General features: G+C 41.8%; 1 protein-coding gene across 7 annotated transcripts in view; it reads right to left on the bottom strand.

Moving 5' to 3' along the window:
* Positions 1–22721, bottom strand: part of EYS (eyes shut homolog) — a 511791-nt gene that overhangs the window by 278077 nt on the left and 210993 nt on the right. For all 7 annotated transcript variants that reach the window (XM_082218133.1, XM_082218135.1, XM_082218137.1 and 4 more), the window contains 3 exons: positions 17284–17408; positions 15155–15279; positions 12485–12716 (listed from right to left, as the gene is read on the bottom strand). In XM_082218133.1, the coding sequence (XP_082074259.1) occupies positions 12485–12716; positions 15155–15279; positions 17284–17408 (482 nt within the window). The remainder of the gene's footprint in view (positions 1–12484; positions 12717–15154; positions 15280–17283; positions 17409–22721) is intronic.

The raw sequence follows: 22721 nt of genomic DNA, 5'->3' as shown, positions 1-22721 counted from the left end.
GGCACTTTGCCATTACAAAGGAGCCTAGTTCTTCACACTCATGCTTTCCTCTCTATCCTCTAATCCCAAAGTGGGATTTGATATTCCACTTTATCACTACCCGAAGGAGTCTCAAAGTGGCTAACATTCTCCTTTCCCTTCCTCCCCCACAACAAACACTCTGTGAGGTGAGTGGGGCTGAGAGACTTCAGAGAAGTGTGACTGGCCCAAGGTCACCCAGCAGCTGCATGTGGAGGAGCGGAGACACGAACCCGGTTTACCAGATTACGAGACTGCCGCTCTTAACCACTACACCACACTGACTCTGGAAATATGTTGCTGTAGCAAAGAGCCAAGGGGAAATGCTGACCTTATATCCCTTCCCGGCTCTTGTCTCCAGGTGCTGTGAGTTACCAAGTGGCCTCACCTGTGTGACCGCTCTTTGCCCCTCCAGAACAAATGTAGGAAGGCCCCAGTCCTGCGAAGCCCTACTGGTCACAGGGCCTGGCTCCTGCACGCAATCCTGACACTCAGAAATGCCTTCAATGCCTGGCAAAGGCTCTTTGGGTTCCAGGCAGGTCCCCCCCCTGCCCCAGAACCCAATGCTTGTTGCCCTTTTACTCTGTGCAGTTGGGTCCATGTTTCACCAAAGAGCTCAGGCACTGAAGCAGGCTGGATGGTGACTTAATAGTGCAGTGAATGGAAAGGTCTCTCCATAAGTGGAAGCTCCATGCCAAGGAAGTGGGGTGAGGCCTTGGGCAGTGGGAGCTCCAGGAGTGGCACCCCCGTCTCCTCCACCACTGGTGGCGAAGCAGTGTTGGCAGCAGCTTTTGGCAAGATGTCACTGAAATCTTGCACAGCACATGACATCTTGGCAGAACCCACTTTCGCCACTGTTGCTATGCAGGTGCTGCCACACAACCCAGGTAAGAGGGGTTTCAGCAGCGGCACAACACACTACTATTTTGCCTCAGGCAGCAAAACGGGATGCACCACCCCAGGTTCCATGCATGCACCAGAAGCTCCTGAAAGATCCAGAGAGCTGCTAGATTGGGGCTTACGTACACATACCATTAGATGAAAACTTTGGTGGTCCAGCTGAAGCAATAAATATTTCAGGCCCTTTCCTGTACAGTAGTAATAATAAGCCACAGACTGCCTTCTGGTTCTGCATCACTTGGAGTATTCTATTTCAGACTTTCAAGCGAGATGGTAGATCATCATGCTGCTTTGTAGAAATTGGAATCCTAGTTTTGTATTAATGTTGACAGCATTCTCTAACCTACAATCTAGGTCAGATCTCAGCTGAAAATGGAGAGGAACAACACATTTGCTTTGAAGTCTGGTTGTTTGCTTGCTGCTGTATAAGTAATTATTAATATTAATGGTGTAAAGTTAAGCTCTCTTCATAAATTATTTACCCAAAGACTTTATTGTAAATGATCGTGTATCGCTGAAATATTAAAGTTTAGAAACGATCCTATGCTGCTTCTTGTTTTGACAATTTCCCTTATTACGGAGATAATATTCCAACTCAAGCACAAAAGGTTCACATTTGTTTCCACTTATTTACACATAATTGAAGTACTGTATTGTTAAGAGGGGGGAAATTCAAAGGAACTTATAAGACTAGCCTGAAAAATGCCCGTGGGACACTGGTAATATATTTTTGCTTTATCTTATTATTTTCTGTCGAGATTGAAAGAAGCTTGAAGTCTGGAATAGAATTTTTGGCACATAATGCCTTAAAATACAATAGAAGGATAAGTGAAATGTATCACCTAAACCCAGACCTGTGGGGGAGGCAGCTGGGTACACTTGCCCAGGCCTCAGAGCCCACCGCATCCCAGCTTTGAGTTTATAACTTTATTCTAAGAGTCCCTCCTCAGACTTCAGACTAGTACTGCATGGGTGTGCCTAAAACAATGTATTTTTACCCAGAAACAAGTGCCACTGATTTCAGTGGGACTTACTCCCATTAAGCGGCCACAGAATTACAACCATAGGAATATACCTCTCTCTTTATGTGTGTATGCACATATACATCCCTCTATGTGTATATGTATATGGGGAATAAGTTGAGTAGTTAATGTGCATAACAACCAACCATTGTGCACATTTACCAGGCCTCATGGAGAATGTGCACATCATGTTTCCATGAAGAGGGAATTGAGCACATTTTCTGGTCAATATCCTTAATCTCCAACAGACCTTGGGAAATGTGCATATATCAACTGAATTTTGTACAGTCTCTAGTAGTCATTTTGCATGATCCCCAGCATGCCTAGACTACATTTTGTACACTCTCTCTTCTGCCTCCCCCCCCTCCAGAGTTGCTTACAAAGATCAGAAAAAGGACTAGACGTTCACAATGTGGGTTTCCCTTTGAGGAAGAAATCTAAAATAATGTAAATGCACATACTTTATTGGGGAAGTGGGAGAGGACAGTCAGTCAGCTCTGGCATTGTTTTGTTGGTTGGAAGAGAAGAGGCAGTGTGTACACAGAGGGAAAGTATGGTGGCTGGAAAGAAGAGGGGAAAGTGAGAGGCAGAGGAGAAAGGTGGAAAGAGGGAAAAGGGAAGGACAGAGGGGGGGGGAAGAGTAGTGAAAAGATAAAAAGGGTGAGATGAAGGGGAAAGGAGAAAGAAGGAGGTTAATGGAGCTAAGGAAAAGGGAAGGCAACCAGAAGATGGAAGGAAGGAAGGCAAAGGAAGGCAACCAGAAGATGAATGAAAGACAGGATAAAAGCCAAGGTGAAAGGCCTGCAGGATGCAGTGTCCTGGCAAATTTAGCACATGACCTATCCCTGCATGGGGACAATACTCCAAGATCAGAAAAGACTGATCATAGCATTCATAGGATTTGTATGTTCCTGTTTTTAGATGGTTTGTGCTCACAATTGTTTATAGACTTTATCATTCCTTGTAAAGTCTAAATTTCTCTCCCTTTATGCTAGAAAATGCCTCATTTGTCATTAGTAGCAATCCATTATCTTTCTTTTGGGGAAAACACATGTGCATGCCTATCCATGAGTCACCATCCTCAAGAAAATTAATATAATAAATATTTCTACATTCACATGCTCTTGCTGGTGATGAACATTGTTGAATAACTCCCTTGTTAACCTTGAACAGAAGGAAATATTTAATGTAACTCCAGCACCAGAGAGGTGCAGAGAGAGAAACAATCCAAATAAGCACTTTAAATATTTGAACAGATACTAGAGATGTGGCGGATGGAATCTTTTCATGACTGTGCCATTTGGATGTGCTTTGCTCTTTGTTCTGTTCAATGAAATATATAAAAAAGAAGGATATTTTTCTGATGTGAAGGTAAAGTGACCTAATTTTACTGAAGAACATAGCATACTCTCACACAGGCTGATTAAAATAAAATAATAAAACCAAAGAGAATGTTATGGCATTCGGGTAGGGGGAAGTAAGATACATCATTTTATTTGTTGAGTTTTCTCTTCTTAGTTCTATAGGGCAGGAGTATGGAAGTGGATCCAGCCAGTATTTCCTGCACTCCCCAGAGTCCATGTTTGACAAGCTGCATGCTTGACGATTACCTGGCACCACAAGTATTGCTGAGCAATCCAACAATCAGCTGATCATCAGAGCTTCCAAACAGGCATGCACTGTTCTTTGACATCCCATTGACCAGCTGATTGCCAGGGCTTCAAAGCACTACATATAGTTCTATGCCAGTCCTGAGCAAACCACTTTTTGGCTCAGCCACATATCTACTTGTCCTGCATCTGACATCAGGTGTTGGGCAGATGGGCATGACTTGGCCAGACAGCCTCAAAAGACTAATGGGGAGACCTGGTGTGCCTAATTAGGATTTTGAGGTGGGTATCTGGAAAAGTGAAGGGATTGATAGATCAATCTAACTGTTGAGTTTACTTCTTGTAATGCTCTTGATGAACTCACTACTTATGTGCTGACGGTCACCTCCAGACTGGATTATTGTAACTCGCTCTACGTGGGGCTGCCCTTGAGACTGACCTAGAAACTCCAGCGGGTGCAGAATGCTGCAGCGAGACTCCTTACGAGGTCTTCGCTGCGAGATCACATTCACCCGGTGCTATACCAGCTGCACTGGCTCCCGGTGGAGTACAGGATCAGGTTTAAGGTGCTGGTTTTAACCTTTAAAGCTCTATCCGGCCTAGGACCCTCGTACCTATGGGACTGCCTCTCCTGGTATGCCCCACAGAGAAACTTACGGTCTTCAAATAAAAACACCTTGAAGGTCCCAGGCCACAGAAAAGTTAGGCTGGCCTCAACTAGAGCCAGGGCTTTTTTGGCTCCGATCTGGTGGAACACTCTGTCACAAGAGACCAGGGCCCTGCAGGACTTGACATCTTTCCGCAGGGCCTGCAAGACAGAGCTGTTCCACCAGGCCTTTGGCCAGGGCACAGCCTGACTCCCTCCCTTGGCAATCTTTGCGGAGCTCTGGCCCAATGGTTGCCAGTGGCTTGAATTAATTAATTTTATAATGAATGATTTTAGAGTGTTGTTTATGCTGTACTTTTGTACTGTTTTATTGTTGTTAGCCGCCCTGAGCCCGGCTTCAGCTGGGGAGGGCGGGATATAAATAAAAATTATTATTATTATTATTATTATTATTATTATTATTATTATTATTATTAGTCCGTCTATATATATATTTTTAATACTGGAACCAGTCCACAAAATTCATGCTTGTGCTTCTCACCTCAAATCTCAAAACCAGGAGCCAACATGACAACTGTGGAACTCATGCAAGAACAGATGACGCCACTTTTGTACATAGGGCCTTTGCAATATAGGTGGCAAAGTGTAATTAATTGCAGAACTGTAACAGAATGACCCAAGATTTGCCACTAAATTCTGTTTGTGGTAGAACTCAGTAGCATCTCTAATCAAAGTTTCGGCTTTTAAATAATAAATAATAAATTATTAAAGATATTTGTGTTTTAATGAAGCATATGCGTTGTCTCTTTTTCTGGTTGTGTTTTCTACAGATTAATTACATTTGTTGTGAGACAATATTTTGTATGCAGTATAGGCTTGTGGAAAAGTGGTGAGCTAGATTTCTGTGCAGTTGGCTAGAGCACTGGTAATGAAAAATAGATCTCAAAAGAAAGAAAGAACTCTATATTTTATGTTTTTTTTTAAAAAAAAAATCTGTAAAAACAGAAGATTGATTTTGCAACGTGCTGAATGGTCTTTCAGCAATGATATGTTTTAGACATATAAATGACAGCAGTGGGAAAATCTGATCCATTTTGTATGTGAGGGGGGGATATCTATTTAACTACATACATATCTTCCAAGCACCACCAAATGTCAGTCCACATGCAACATGGAGGAACAGAATAATATAAGTTAATGAAATCAACCAAACAAGGTACTTGGGTGTTTAACAGTCATGTGAAACCTATATTCCATATAAAATTCACGCTCTTTAAAAATTGTGTGCGTGTATATGACCTATGAAATGTTCAAACACATTTGGCTAAGGAGAAGCTCAGCTACATTTCTTTTGTGGTTATAAAGCCTCTCTGATCTTGAATTCTGAATGTATCAAAGCCTGTTTGGCAGGAAGACACAGTTCAACTAAGGAACCCTCTAAACATTGCTTTCATTGTACATTCATGATGTTTGTGCTCATGATAGTATTGGGACAGTTATAGGCAGCCCCGCTTCCAATACTGTTTCCACCTGCAAATATTTCAGGGTGGACATACTGCTTCATTTCCAATCGTTGCATGTCCTGTAACCGGTTGAAATCTTTTAAGCTTTTGTAATGCAAATGTTCTGGGTTTCTTTGTCCTACTTTTGTTGCACTATAGCACAAGAGTGCCCTTCCAGATTACAATAACATCGCAGTAATACTGGGAATGCACCTCAAACCGGCAAATAAAGCTGCAGGATGTGTGGAACATCCAGTATATGGCCACCACTAATGCACTATTGTTATATCAATGCAATGCTACATAATACCGCCCCCCAAAAAAACAACAACCCACCAGCCCTAAATGGAAGAGTGTTTTCCCCCCATAAGTGAGGCCAGGCTGTATTCAAATTTGAAAACAGCAGAAGTGTGCTATTTTTAGTGTAATGGCCATAGTTAACAAAGAACATCAGATGGTTTTCCACACTTGCGTCCTTTGTAAAACTGAGAGAGACTAAGGATGAAGCAGTGGAAGTGCGATGTGGTGCTTCAAAGTCACAACCCATCAAAAAGTCTTTTGGGGCAGCGGTTCTTCCCTAAATCAAAGTAAAAGCATGCTAGGCTAGTGCTTTATTCTTTGCTGTGGCAGCTGTTCACTATATCACGGAGGAGGTTGGCTGCTCCAAGTGAGGTCTGTAAACCTACTACATTGAGGCCATGACCTAACTTACAAAGTTGAAATCCAGAAGCCCAAGCCAAGCTCAGAGAGACAGAGACAGGGGTGGGGGGGGGGGGAGAGAGAGCGATCACTTGTGTAGGCAAACGCTGTCTGCTGATCCTGGCAATTAATGAATTTAAATGCCAGTGTAGCATAGGTAACACAAGGCTCGCTTTAAAATAAGCACCTGGCCATGGCTCCTGGAGACAAAATTAAATATGAGATGAATAATAATGACATACCTGGCAGCACTGATAAAGACAAGGCTTAAATGACTAACGAGTGTGATAGCAGCTGTAGTGAAAGAAGCTGACACCCACAAAGCATGCGATAAACCAGCATTAGAAGGCAAAGGTGTCACTGAAGCGAAAATATCCCTTATAAATCTCTGCCCAGAATATTTTACATACATTACTTGTACATGAAGAAATGAAAAGCTGAAACTGTATCCGCAGCTAGGAACAACAAAAGGAATGGGGGGGAGCAGTGACGTTTTCTGTTATTTATACGTTTGCAATGACCGCTCCCCGCTTAAAATGGGGGGCGCCCTTTGCGTGGACGCGTGCAGCCCCTAGATCTGGAGCGGCTCCAACAGCATAGGCTTGGCTATGCCTTCCCTCAGGTGGGATACCTGGAGGTCTCCGCCTACCTCAGTCAGTTGTCCAATCCCACCTGGGGGAAGCGTTGCCAAGGAGACCAGGCCAGGTAGGGGAGGGATTACCTGCCCACACAATAGAGGGAGGATCTTACCTAGGAATCCTCCATGCTTACATTCTAGAAATCACATATTTGCTTCAAAGCAGCCTTCCCCAAGCTGAGGTCCCCTTGTGTTGTTGGACCAAACCACCCATAATTCCTGCCCACTGACCATGCTGGGTGAAAATGATGGTAATTGAATGACATCTGGGGCCACAAGGATGCTGCAAATGTTTGATTTAGGTGAATGTTTTGGATTAGGTAAAATAGGTACTAACTTTACTCTGCCACACACACACACCATTCACACTGTGCTAGAAAAGATAAACACAAGCAAAGTGGCACATTGTCCTTTGAGAGGGTAAGATGAGACAGTTTAAATGGTACACTAACCAACCTCAAGGAGGTCCTGCACTAGGGGTTGACCTGTGGGGCAGTGGCCAAGACCCACACTTGTGCTATTGGTCCACTGCCAAAGCCCTCTGGCCTTCCTCCTCTGCCTTCCTTTGCCATCCACTGGCCCTCTTGAAGCAACAGAGCCAGAAGGTGACAAGAGAGAGAGCAGGTAGAGGCCAAAGCCTTTTCCCTCCTCATTGCCATTACTGCACATTCACCTTTGCTCAGTGATAGCAGTGAGGATGTGGAGAAGAAGTTGCTGCTCATTTACTTTGCCTGCTCCCTTTGGATGTTGTTGGTAGGGACTGAGCTAAATCAGCAGCAGTGGTGGCGGTTACTCTGAAAATGCTTTGCTTTGGGGGCTGGGGAGCCCAAAAATCTGGAGCGGGCAATATCACCAAGAGTCAGAATTGCTATTTTTGCTAAAAACTGTTGCATGTAATATAGTGCCCAGCTCAGCTATTAGATGATGAACTAAGCAGGTTGCTTATTGCTCATTTCACCATCTGTGTAAACTTTGCAGCAAAATCTAAAGGTTCACACTTGGATCTACTGAAAATTAAATTGTAAATAAAATAAAAATAAAAATGCATGTGCAGGTGAAAAATCTCCCATCTAAAAATGAAGACATAAAGAAATATTTCATTATTTATTTCATAAACTCATTTAATTTCTGACAACCATATCCACTTTCTGTGTAGAACCAGTGAGGCGGCCACCCAACTGAGTAATAAATTTACATGTAGTCTGAAACAAAGGGGTATTGTTTTCCATGGAAGCCACTGTTTTACCATATTGTTATTACTCTGACCGTTGCCTGGAAGATCCATATTTAGGGATAATGTACTGGATGGGATCCCCTTCATGGATCACTGCCTTGCTGTGGCGAAGGGGCTTGAATAACTCAGAGAAGCTATGAACTATGTCGAGCAGGGCACCCAAGATGAACAGGTCATAGTGGAGAGTTTTGACCAAACGTGATCCACCTGGAGGAGGAACCGGCAAGCCACTCCAGTATCCCTGCCAAGAAAACTCCATGGACAAAGACAACGAAGACAGAAGTGCCTGGCTTGCTCTGGTCCATGGGGTCACGAAGAGTCGGACACGACTAGACAACTAAACAACAACACTGGATGGGATTGCATTAAAATGAGATTCAGCCAATCAGGAATGGACACATAATGAGCATTACAGACGGGAAGTGAACTTGGTTTTGTTGGCATTTGGTAAATATATCACAGTGGTGCATAGAAAGAAAAAGTCTAGGAAGTCTGCTGGTTGGAAGAATAAAGAAAAATTAAAGTTTATCAGTTAAGGCAAACCAAGCCATTCTGAGTACAAGCTTGCCCAATGGAGGCATTAGCACACACCAGCTCATATGTGGACTAACAAACTTGGAGAGGAAACAGGAGGAAATCCAAAACCCAAAAGAAAGTAATCTATTTTACAAACATGTATTTACTATATGGTAGGAATCGCTGGGAGAAACCAGGTTGTCTTCCTGTCCCCACAACACGGCTGGTTCATATATAACTTATTGCAAGTGTTGTTGCTTTACATCGAAGAAGGTTAAGCAGTCAAGTGTATATATTTGCAAAACATACTCGAAAAAATATCACTGCAAAGGGAGCCCTTTTCTTACATTTTAAAAACTGTTTACAATAAGAGTAGTTTGTGCTCAACTCAGGTTAATCCACTCCCACTAGTAGTAAGCTACCAACCAGCTCTAGCATATTTTGCCACTGATTCATCAGTCTGAGGTATAGTTTTCTAATTATGTAGGAGCATATGAACCCTCACCTGAAGTATAAATTGGTACAGTCCAAACACTGGTTTTCTACCTCATCTACTCCAAATGAGAATGAGGTTTAAATGGCAGCTCTAAAATAACAACTGTTTGTGACATATAAAATACCCAATATTTTAAACATGACCGGATCTTTCAGGTCTGTATATGTTATGCACACTTTCATATGGAGCATCCTCTCAAAGAAATAGCCATAAACCTTCAGGCAACAATATATCTACCAAACAGAAGTTAAAAAAAGAAGAAGCAACAACTCACCAGACAATGTCAGCTGGTAAGGGGTAACAGTTGAAGCTACTACTGACATGCTGTGTGACTGTGATAAGGGGCTGTCTGAACTTGCCGTATGTTCTTCATCTGTACTATCAGTCCACTTCAAATACTGCTGTGAAGTACCATCTATTACTGTTAAAGCCTGATTTTCATCAGAAAATGAAAGGTACTGTGTTGCTGAGATTTTCGCAAAGTATGTTTGTGTAGGGAGTGGCTGGTCAGCTAGTACTGAAGAGGATGCCGTATCAGAAAAGGCTGATAAATGCCCACGAAGAAAAGCAACAACTGAGCCTCTTTTTGAAGTGCCTGCATGCTCAAGGTGCAAATCAAAAATCCTCTCTGAACTTCTTGGTTCATGTGATGTGGACTTATTGGAACGAGATGCAACATAGGCACCATTTTCTTCTTGAAGAGCATTGCTCAGATAAAATGCTAACAACGTATCCTGAGTCAATGACTGAGACATCTCCATAATTGGATCATGTGATGTGTATTCCAGCTGTTCCACGTCAGTTAATTTCCTACTCAAATACATGTTTGATATTTGAGAAGCTGAGATGGTCGGAAACGATGGCTCTAGATGGATGGTTTGTAAAAGAACAGTTGCTACGCAGTCCAAATAAACACATGAGAATTCGGTGCTTGGTTCCTCCAAGGGCCTAGTTTGCAAAGACCCTTCTGTAGTGAATTTATATCTGCTTAGTTCAGTAGGATGCAAGGAAGATACTTCTGTGAATTTTGCCGATGATGCCGTTCCCCAAGCTGAAACAAATGAATGCCCAGAGGTACCGGCAGTAGATCTCATTAATGTGGAGCAGCTGGTTAATAACACCAAATTCATCCAGAACGCCTCATGGAGAAGAGGCTCTTTGCTATGCAGAACCTGATCTGAGAATTCATTGGAGAGTTTCATGTCAGCTGAAGAACCTGTTGCACATGTTTGGTTTAATTTGCTTAAAGAACCCGCAGTTTGCCAGTTGAGGTCAAAGGATGTTTGCCTTTTGGATTGCTGCATAACTGATGAGCTAAAGCCGCCTACCTTTTCTGAAATGGCTGCTTCAAGAGGGAAAACAGATATCACAGAGGGCTTCGGTAAAATCCAGTCTTTGCCTATCAATATTAGGGAAGCAGCCGATTGCTCTCTAGTATCCTCTTGAGGCAACATGGAGAGAACTGAAAATGCAATTGCCAGAGTGGCAGGCTGGATTCTGGGGGAGAGTAATGAGTGACTATTTAATTCAATCAAGGTCTCTGGTATGCTACTAATTACTGAATTCACGTCTGTAGCAGATAAAGCAAGAGCCTTATGGTTCCCTACTGACAAACTTTGCACAGAGGGAACTGGAACCGTCATTAAGGAGTCCGTGATAAATGAGGTTATATCATACTCATCTTGTGAGAGTGAGACTAGTGTTAAATCTCCTGAACTATCAATCATTGTCCATGGTTCAGTTGTTATGTCGGACATTATTCTTGTTGCAAACGGACCTGAAAATCCCGACAACTGTGAGGTGGGAATGTCTGCTGAGGAAGTGAGCAAGAATGCTGCTGAAGACTCACTATTGGTGGTTAATGATCCTAGTCCCGTGCCTTCAAGTGGTATGCTGGACATTAATTTAGCCATGCTAGAGGTTGCAAGAATCCCATGGTTGAGAAAGTCTGTCTTTTGCAGACCTTTATAGGATAAAAAGTAAGGGGGGCAGTTAGAAGAAAATAAAAAATGAACAACTTTGGCCCTAGGCTGGATCGGCAGCAAATTGCATTGCTACCTGAAAACCATTAATTCTCACCCAGGCACCCCAGAGCAGACAAATACAACTCCGTAAATCATATTCTTAATAAAAGTGTAAGAAAAATTTTAGTGACCTCAAGAGCTGACTAAATGCAAAGCCTCACATTATTCACATGGTGAGGGCTGTAGCCAGAACAAATAGCATTGCTTGGAAGAGATGTATTAAATTTGCTAAATCAATTTTTTCCCTGAGAATCAATATAAAAAGGATAAATTACAGATCTGTACCATTGAGAACTTGAGGGGCTGCCACGATAAGCTGGAAAAGTTACAAAGATAATTATATTTACAAATTGGGTCACATTTAATTTGCTTATCTACATCAAGAAGAAATATTACTTAGATTTTTTTTAAAAAGGAAAGAAAAACAGCAAAAAGATCAGGCCAAAAGAGGGAACGAAGCATGCATTTTGAAGTTCGCTATTGAATAGCACAGTGTTTAGAAGAGCTGTAGTTGAATGAATAGGCTCAGACACATGACACTCAAAATAGGCCACTGCATTTAAGATACTATTCCATTTTTAATGGTTTCCATGCTAGCGGATTCTTTTCCTTTCTGAATTTGAAGCACAAAGGAGTGAGAAGAAAAGTGGAAATGTGCAAAACCCGGAGGAGCTTGTTACAGGGATTCTTATGTATGAAAACATCAAGAGGTTGGGAAAAGATGCACACAAGAAAGATACGTGCCAGGGAAAGGAAAGGCGAGTTTCTCAAAGCGCCGTCATCTGCCTTCCAGTCTGAAGAGGATTGCACTAACAGAGTGGGCAGAGACGTATTAGGGAGCATACGAAGTCACACATATTAGCCAAGCTCAAATGAAAAGCTAAACAAGTTATGGAAAAAATGCAATTCTCTATACAGTGTAGGCCAACAGCTGGAGTGGAGAGGGGGATATTGTCCCAGAGTGCTTTTGCACTCAGTCCACCAGGAGTTCTAATAAACAAAGAATGGCATTCAAATTGACAGAGACAAGACAGGTGCTTAGTTAAAGAGAGCAGAATTCAGAGTTTGGGGAGGGGGACCCTGAAAGAATACAGACGAGAACACAGAATAGAGAAGACATTAATCCTTATAAAAATAATTTAAAACTGCACACACTGAAAGGGCAGGGTTTCATTTAGAACCTCTCAGTTTTTTATTCATAATACTTGTACTTTCTTACCTGTGGAAGTTTGAAAAATATAAAGGTCAGAAGGCGAGAGGCTTGGATGGGCTGATGCGAGGCCTCTCTGTAATGGCTCACTAGGGGGCACTCCTTCCATTTTTATGATGGTTTGTCCCCTTTGGGGGACTGCAGGTAAACAGGTGATATTGTTTATTCCATCCACACAGAGAAACCCAGCAGAGCAGGTACGTATTAAGCAATCGTCGTAATTAAGCTCACAGCTTCGGCCCTAGAGGAGAAGTTTTTAAAAAGTCATTATGAAGGCCATTTCCATTTCCTTGTCACATTAAATGGTTCAAATTATTGCTTTCTTTTGATTCCGCCTCTCCCCCCACCCACCCACCCAAAAAGAAAAGAAAGGGATACTGTCTTATTTCAGCTGGGCAGACTGCACTTCCCAAAATTAATTTAAGCCCACTGAGATTTTTCCCATTATTGATTTCATGACAGAGACCCAGGCTTTTCAATTGCAATTTAATTATGGCATTTTGACTTCCAATCAGTTCAAAGAGCAAACTACCGGTATTAAAATAAAGATTCCATCTCACAGTCCCTATCACATTCTATATCCTAAAACAGTTTTGTTCCCAAGTTGTCTGCCTTTTAAAGTTAACAATATGCTTCCCGGAGATTGAACCAAAGTGATATACAAGGGTGTAAACAAAAAATATGTTCTGATGCTATAATTACTTTATGTTGTACTGTCTGAAAAGTACACAGTTTATTCCACACTTTAACTTGATTTGTACAGCATGAGGATGCCACAACCTTAGAAAGCAGGTTGCAATACACTGAAATTGAATTAGCTCTTGGGGAATCAAGAAATGTGTTGCCTGTCTCAGGAGCCACAGGATGGCGTTTGCTATGGCATGCCAATCTTTTCTTTTTTCCACTGAGTATGCACTCTTTGCAAAGCCTGCCTTCTAGTCACAGCACTAGTCACAGTTGCAAATACTATCATGGCTAGGGATGGAATTTTCTGAAAATCTCAATATCAACATTGTGTACACAGATTTTTTTTTTTTTGTCAATTCCTACCTTGCATCTTGGTCTTGACACACAGTTAGCACTAGGCCTGTTTGACCTTTTCTTCTCTCTGTGTTCTAGGTATGTGTGTTTGTGTGCTTATGCAAATAGAAAGACTCCTTCCACTTGTGGAAGAGTCTTGAACTAACAAAGGCGTCCAATAATGGAAGAGGAAGGGAGGGGATATTCAGATATCTCCTTCTCCACTCAGGTTTGTGCTACCTTCCAGAGGGTTCCTCAACCATCCAGATCAGATTGTCTGGAAGGGGCAGAAAGGGAATGGATGGGGGAGCAGGAACAGATAAGTATCTTTCCCCCTCCATCCACTAGTAGAGGGATTTGCTGGATTAAAAGTCCTTCTACTCATGGAATGGAACAATTGGATTCCACCCACATAGCCCACATGTCCAATGATATAGTGTTTGGTCCAGAAAACCTTGTGCCAACATGAATATCCTGCTCTGTAAAAGTTCCCCTTATCCTTGCTTATCTTCGCTCAAAAATATGTGGCTAATGTCCCCTGAAAGCCCCAGTCTGAAGCTTCAAATGAGAACTATCAGGCAAAATAATTCCAGCCGGCCCTTCCTTTTGTTTTTATTTATCCAAAGCATCTTTTTCTATTAAAAAAGTCCAAGTTGTGTGTTGACAGAGATGAAATAATGCAGTTGTTCAGCTCTTTGAGATTTCAAATTGATGTATTATATAATTAAACTATTGGGGAGTGATACTAAATAAACCACATACGTAAATCACTTTGATCTTAAGCATTTTTTTTCTTCTTCAAACAGCAGTTTCTTCCCTATTCGTGTCTCTCCCCCCACACCCGCAACAGTAGGAAAAGAATGGGATTCATCTGAATAACTGTTTGCATATCTTGGGAGATTTATTGTAAAGCTGACAAATAAATAATGCACATCTACTGAACAGGAAATTTGTTGTGCATTATTAGCCAGAAATCCAAATTCAGCAAGAGCAATCTGCACAAGGTAACAGGATAAGATCTGGTGTAAGGAGAACAGGCAGGATAAAATCACTATGGCAAAGAAACAGGTTTGTATACATGGACACAATTCCTGGCTCAAGTGTAAAAAAGGTTAATGAAACGGGAAGGGTGGATTTAAACAGAGCACCCTTAGGAAACAGAATATTCTGCAACTTGATTGGATTATGGATGCAGGGTGCCTTTCCCTCTTCTACAGTTGCTTTTTTTTTTAAACAACACAGCCATAGAGTTGTGGTGTCAGGGTGTGCGTGTGTCACAGCTCAAGAGTGACTCAGCAAACCTAAGCAGCACTAGACACTTGACTGGTGCTGTTACAGCCAGTTTATAGCACAAAGGTAATTTTCAATTGGGGATTATATAAGCCTAAAACTCCAAATTTAACTTTGACAAACTTCATGGAAGAATCCAGATATACCCCTGCCAGGGAAACATTCAGCATCTTCCCAGAAATAATAGATAAAGAGGTGGACACCTGTGTGACTGCACCACGTCAGACAACAGATGAGGACTCAAACAAAGCAACACAAGAAGGAGAAGCAGGCAAAATCCCCCTTCCCTGATACTTAGTTTTCCATGCACAGAGAGGACTGTGGGTATGTGCAATCATAACACATCTAGCAAGATTTTCAATAGCATACCACAAATCCAGGTTTGCAGTAACAGGTGTAGCCAAAGCCTGGTTCATTCTGGATGCAAATTCCATGCATGCAGGGATTTGATGTACATTCATTGATATCCTCTTCACAACGGAAGCCTTCCCAACCTGTTAGAATGAAAAAAGTGTATCTCATTGACCTTTGCTATTGTAAAAACCATGTTAAAAGTCTCTCTCTCTGTGTGTACACATCCAAATCTCTTGATATGTCTCCCCTGCCCCATTCAAACAAAATAGTAAAAAATAAAACACGGACCAAGTGTCCCTATTTTCCAGTTCCCTAGTGTGCATCACCATGCCTGCTTGGTCCTGTGCTGAGCAGGGAGAAGTGAAGAGAGTTTGTACCCACATTTGCCTTCTGCCCCATCTGACTGAGAACCCAAAGTTCCTGGTATCCCTGGTCAACACAGAGGATTCTGCTGGTATTCAAGTGAATGTGAGCAAACAAAACAAAAACTTCAGACCTCTGCTCAACACAGGAAGGTCAAGGACTGGGGAGGCGGGATGGAGGGCAGGGAGGAAGATGTGTGTGTGGGGGGCCTAGGGCCGGCATGTGTAGCTTTATGCTGACTACATGTGGGGAGGTTTCCTGTTCATGCGGAACCTAAACAGCACCAGTAACGTCCTACAAAATCTCTTGTTTGCTGTATTTTTAGGACTGTATGCAGTCCTAAAAAAACAATTAAAAAAATGCATGTTTCCCTAAGAACAGAAAGCCAAGATAGAAAAAAAATACTGTAGCATGCGTCTCAAATATATCATACATGCAATATGTGAGATATATTTATATAATACGCATATACCCCCCATCTAACTGATTTCAATGGAAGAGTGTTAATCATATGTGTCTCTCCTCTTAATCTTTCCAAGTGCTTAATGCTGGCTCAGTGGTGCCCATTAAGCATCTAGCAACAGGGAGGCAAACTATCAACCCTGTCATTTCTAAAGCAGCCACTGGAAACTCCCATTTTGATCAGAGCAGTGACTCTGAGGAGACTGGGTCCCCTCCCCTCAATGCTATATGTCCAATCTCAACCTCTAAAGCTGCTACAACCCCCCAGTGCCTGCTTTAAGTTGAAAATGAAAACGTTGGCATATCTCAAAGGAGTCGACTCATAGGGGCAGTTCCATTCAACTGGTGTGTGTGCACTGTACCAGGTGATCGATTATGTGGGGTGGGGTTTACCTGTCCTCCCCCCAATATTTTATTCAAGTTGGCACCCCTGACATACCTGGTTACAGATTCCTCACATCCCAAGTGTGCTGCATAAATAAGGGTCAATTGCTGCCAATAGGCATACGGCCATGGAAGGCCAGAATCCAACAAGCTGCCTTGACATGACTTTTGATTGGCAGGTCCCTTGTGCTATTTCAATATGCTATTGAAAGCCCCCCTCAGTTTTGTAAGTTGCTTGCCTTACAGCGGTTCAGAAGCCCTTTGAATTGGCAGAACTAATTGTGCAGTTATTTGCAATCCAGCCAAGCTGAAGACACAAGGAAGTGAAAGGAGAGAGGAAGCACATGACGCCAGGGATGTTCTAAACAAGGGTATTAATCTTAAGGCACATGTTTATTTAGTTGCATTTATTTTCAGAAAGCCACTACTCCCTCCCCCACCTGATGATATGTTTGAGGGCCAGAAGACTGTCTGAAACGATCCCATTAGATGTGTCCAATTCCAAGAACTGTCTTAACTCAAAGTGCAAACAATTTGTTCCACCATTTTCTTTCACAGTAATGTTTAATCATTCTGTTTAAACCATGGAACAATTAACCACTTTAAAATGCAAATTAAAACACCCCGTTCTACCTTTGGACTTCAGACAATATTTTAAGTGCATTCAGTGGCTTCCCTTGAAAAGTGTCTATTTTGATCAAGAGGTTACATCAATTTGCACCTCAGAATCACTCTGGAAGCAAGACAATCGGAGTTTCTGCATGCATTACTTTCTGTTTACAGAAAAGCATTAGCTCCAGAGCTTAATTTCCAGTATGTGCTGCTTTATCTTGGTATGTAAAAAAAGAATGTTCTTTGCATTCAAAAATCCTTCAGGAGTTAAATCCTTTATGACACGAAAATGCTTTAATTCAAAATATCATTTCAGTGGTTACCTTCCTGACATCTGCAGAAGTATCCATTAATAAGGTCTTCACAGACGGCGCCATGCTGGCATGGTGATGAGATGCACTCATTAATGTCTGCTTCACAAAACTGACCAGAGAATCCATCCAGGCATCTAAAGATTTAATAAATTCCATAGTACAATATAAATATAGTGCGGTATAGTACAGTTGGTTTTTTTTCTTGAATAAATATTTTATTTATATATTTTTGACACATTCAATCTTAGTTTAGACTACTTTTTGTTAGATAACCACCACCTATTATGTTATTTGTACATTCACATTGTTCATCCTAGAGAGGACCAACCTTGGCCCAGAAACCACTCTTATGGGCTGCCAAGTTGCACTGTGGAAAACTTCTTCCCCTTTCATGACCACATGACACTTGCTTTTAAGATCCATTTCAGTCTACTTTACAACACAACATTGTGGCAGAAAACAATCTGACGACCTACACAAATTATTGTAACCTGGGGGTTGATGGATTTTTTTGCTGGACTATTGATTTTGTGGGACTTCTCAACCGCTTTCCATGTTTTCAGGCATCAAGTTCTTCTGGGATGTCTTGATGGATTCAGAGCATTACTTTGTGATGGTTCCACTTCCGTGAGATGAGATGGGGTATGCTCAGTAGGCAGAGATCTTGGCCAGGTGACCCACACAGGAGGCAGGCAGATGCAGCTTCCTCAGGCGGCAGAACCCCAAGAGGAGGCACCTTCACAGGAACCCTGCCCATTGAGATCTCATGGTATCTTGTTGTAGCCCACCATTGCTGTTTTGTGGGTGCTGCGGCATGATCCAGGTAAAGGAGGCTTTGGGGGGGGGGCAGGGCTTTGGCAACAGCAGGGCAGCACCTTCCTATTTCACCTCAGATGGCAAAATGGGATTGGGCTGCCCCTGCCAGAAATTCCATAGCTTCTGATTCTTCCCAGGAGATGTGCTGTGTGGGGCTCACCAGATTGCACTGTCCAACTCACAGTGTTTAATATTTATATGAAACTTGGAAAAACCATCCATTTATTTGCAGTGAGATGCCATAAGAATCCCTCTTATCTTTCTTTTTTCAGCAAATCCAGGTACACTCACAGCAGCTTTATCTCCCACTTCAGTTGGAGATTTTAAAGGGCAGTGCCTGGTGTCCAATATAAGAGGTAGGTAGGAATTCAGCTTCCGAGTATATTTGCTTTGGAACACTGTCAGATGAAATTGCTGCTCTAACAGTTGCACTGCCAGTGAGTTTAGAATGATCATTAAAAAATGAAAGGAAATGCAAGTGTGCATTTAATTGACCTTAGCATGTACTATAGCAAGAACACTCCTGCCAGAGTAGAATGGCAGTTTAAGAAGGTCGGTGATTCAAAGTACAGGTATCTTTGAAGAAAACCCACAAAACAGCAGATTTAACATGGAACACAGTGACAGATTTTAAGTTTATTTCCAAAGTCTTTTTTAGTCAATAATGTGCTTATAACATAAGTTTGCATCTCTACTGATAAAACACCAACCTGAAAGCTATAGATCTTATGGCCATAGTCGTTATTTGCTCCCCAAATCAGGCTGAGAATGAAAGCAAAGAGTCTCTTCCCCAGCTGTAGGGCAGCTTCATATGTTCATATATCCAGAGGTTATCGACAAAGCTTACCTGTCTTCTGGTTGAACAACTCCCTTCAGTCTTATATTGGGCCTGCGACTCTCCAAATGTCAAACTATCTCCCCCCCCGATCCAATTCTAATCCATATCCTGCTGTAGCCCATTGTTCTTTGTCTCTGTTTCTCACCTGTACCCTTTTCTCATCTCCTTTCATCTCTCTGGTGACATTTCACAGCTTATGAATAATTTGTATAACTGCCAGGTTGAAGGCTGCCATCTCAAAAACACTCTTCCTCAAATGCAGGAGTTTGCTGAGGTTATTCAGGAGCAATTAACAGCAATTGAAGTTACTGAGACCATGCCTGCACCAAAACGTTTACCTGTTTGCTAAGCACGTTCTGTCTAGATAAATGGGCAGGGACCTATTACTACGTTTGCTTGGGATTCCAATTTGTCTGAATGCATCTTAATCCTCAAGAGTAAGAAAATGGTTGGAAGAATATTTTTTCTCCCTCTAATAATTAGGGCTCCGAAGAGAGTAACAAATCAAAATGAAAGACGTCGCTTCCAAGTTCCCGTGAAATAAGATAGCCCAGTGAAAAGTTCTTTTGACATTCGTCCTGATTTCCTCCCCATTCAAATCTGCATTTTCTGTGCAGAATAAATCTTGTTAACTACTCCACTCTAACAGGCCAGTTCTGTCACTGGAAATTTATATTGGGGTGGCTATACATTATTAACAAGCTATGAAAAGTCACAGGCGAAATGTCATGGCAGCTGAGATATAGCAGCACCTTGGGATTCATATTGCAAACAGTTTAGTTTTAATCATCTTGGACCACGAGGTGCCTTGACATTTGAGGGGCAACTTTTTCCTTTTTAACTTCAACTGGAGTCAGACCTCTATTATCTCAGCCATAATTTTCAGTCTCGGCAGTGATAGAATGTTTTACCTCCTAAATTAAAAATGTGGGAAAAAATCGATCTATCACAGACCTTATCGTTCGTTTAATCAATGCTCACATGCAGGCTTAAAGAAGTAGAGCAAGGTCAGCTGATGATTCTAGCACCTGCAGGACGATTCAGTGCAATGTGTGACCACTATTACATGAATGCCACTGGCTGAACTATACTAAAGAGAGAGGACAAATCTTGATTTATTTCTTATTAGAGGAGGGGGAAATGTGGGTGGGCTTTGTAACTGAGAGTGATCCTGCAATCCCATCCTACAATCACCTCTTATATCACCAAATATAAATCTAATGTGCTAAATTAATGTACAAATATAATCACATTTTTCTAATAAGAAGCATTTTCTTCTTCTTCATTTTTTTGCAGTTCAGAGGCACGACACAGCTGGTAGAAATCCACCATGCCAATCCGGCTATTCAAAGGGATCACATTAACTATCTGAGCCACATTCAGTGCAAAGTGTGACCATTATTATATGAAGGCCACTGGCTGAACTATACAAAAGAGAGAGGACATCTCTTGATGTATTTCTTTTTAAAAGGGGGAGAGGAGTGGACTTCATAATTGAGAGTGATACTGCAATCCCATCCTATGAACACCTCCATTATATCACCCAAGTATCAAGCTATAGTGCTAAATTAATGTACAAATATAACAATATTCTGTGTGCGTGCATGCGTGCGCGCGCGCGCGCGCGCACACACACACACACAGCAGTACAGAGACAAGTCGTAGCTGGTAGAAATAGGTTGGCTGTTCAAAGAATTCCACTACTAACAGGCAAATTAAATGAAGCAAGTGCTTTTTCCTTAGCTAAATAATAAAAAGGAGCATTGTTCTCGAATATAAAAATGCAGTAGATGTTTGAAATCCCAGCTCCATCAAACATGCATCTGACAAGCTGAAAGCTCTTTCATGCTTTCAGCAGTTACACAGAAATGTTTCAAGTCTGGGGTTTTCTTTCAGCGCTTTTGATTTCTTTCAAACCTGCCTAATTTTTTTTGTTACCTTTTTATTCTCTTATTATTCTTTATATCCAGCCACAGACTAATTGCCAACTTCCTTTTAATATAGAAATCAGATTGTGAGCTCCATTATAAAGGAGTAGTCCTTTTATCAGGATGTACAAAGCTTTCCATATTGCAAGGAACCTCAAAGACTTAGTCTAATAGCATCTCGCGGAAGGAATTTAAGCCTGTTGTCTGTTGCTTCCATTCCATGCCTGCTTTGCAAGATTATTGCATATATTCTTATATATATTTACAGTGCATGTTTCTTCCCATTGCAATTCCACTGAGTGGTTCAAAAAAGAGAGAATTGGGTCTTCTGAACAATCCCTGGTACATGGTGCAAGATTATGTGAATTCATTCACAACATTTTCCATTACCATTTGCTTCCAACAGAACATACACTAGAAGGGCAAGTATCTGCCCCAAGTATTTATGCTAATGACACTCTTAAAATGATAATCATCACAATAAAATTGTCCTTTGAAGTACAAGGAGCTGAGGAGATCTAATTCTCAAAGTACAACCCTGAAACTTGGCCAATAATATGACACGTTATATAAGGTTGACATTTGGGGAAATGTAAACCTTAGCCTGCTGCCAGCCTTCACCTTCTCAGCCAAATGAACCAAGTGGAAGGATGCCTGGGAGCTTGCTGACAATTTGAAAAAAAAAAAAGATTCTGTGAAGTGCTTTCCTTAGGATTCTTCCCCTTAACTTCACAACTTGCGCTGGTTTGTAACAGCCTAGGTTCCTCTCTCCCACGCTTAAGTCCCAATTTCTGTATTGACATGCTAGGTTGATGTTAATATGCAGTGTAATTTTATCATAGTTCTCATAATTACTGCCACTCACTAAAGCAAAGGACTAATCAATCACATCTTTATTACAGTCAAAGACCAGCATAACAATGGACTAAGGAAGAGGTTTGGTTGACAAGAGATCGTAGGATAGCCCCCTACAGCTGTTGAGCCACCAAGGAAAACACAGCTTGGTATTGTGGCTTATAGGATACTTGAAAACTCTCTTTTTTGTATAACCCACAGCAGGAAGCAGCAGTACAAGATTAATCAAGCCCCAGGCAGACCAGAATCCATTACTTGGTTGACTTGGATGCCATATGATGTGATTTACACAACAGTTTCCTAAGATCTCCAAGGAGATTCCCTAAGATTTCCAATGAGAGGCTTCTACATGCTTTCAACGGAGTATAAATATGCCTTGAAAAGTCGAATGATCATTTGGAATTAGCAATTCTATGAGACCTCAACACAAACTGAGATGACAGAAATATCAGATGTTTTATTGGACAATATCTCATGCCCTGAATAAGAAGACACTGAAAAGATCCAGGTGACTTCAATAGGGTATTTTACTAGCGCAGTTGTCCAAAGTTTCTCTGCTTACCCATGTGGTGTGTGACTACACTTCAAGGGGATATGTCATCAGTGTGCACTGTGGAGGAGAGAGCCAACTATGTGGACAGCCATCTATTGTTGTTGTTGTTTAGTCGTTTAGTCGTGTCCGACTCTTCGTGACCCCATGGACCAGAGCATGCCAGGCACTCCTGTCTTCCACTGCCTCCCGCAGTTTGGTCAGACTCATGTTTGTAGCTTCGAGAACACTGTCCAACCATCTAGTCCTCTGTCGTCCCCTTCTTCTTGCGCCCTCAATCTTTCCCAACATCAGGATCTTTTCCAGGGAGTCTTCTCTTCTCATGAGGTGGCCAAAGTATTGGAGCCTCAGCTTCAGGATCTGTCCTTCCAGTGAGCACTCAGGGCCGATTCTCTTAAGAATGGATGTGTTTGATCTTCTTGCAGTCCATGGGACTCTCAAGAGTCTCCTCCAGCACCAT

This window comes from Podarcis vaucheri, assembly GCF_965113315.1.
Source record: "Podarcis vaucheri genome assembly, chromosome: 3".
In the NCBI taxonomy this organism is placed as follows: domain Eukaryota; kingdom Metazoa; phylum Chordata; class Lepidosauria; order Squamata; family Lacertidae; genus Podarcis; species Podarcis vaucheri.
This window is presented reverse-complemented; position numbering and strand designations above follow the sequence as displayed.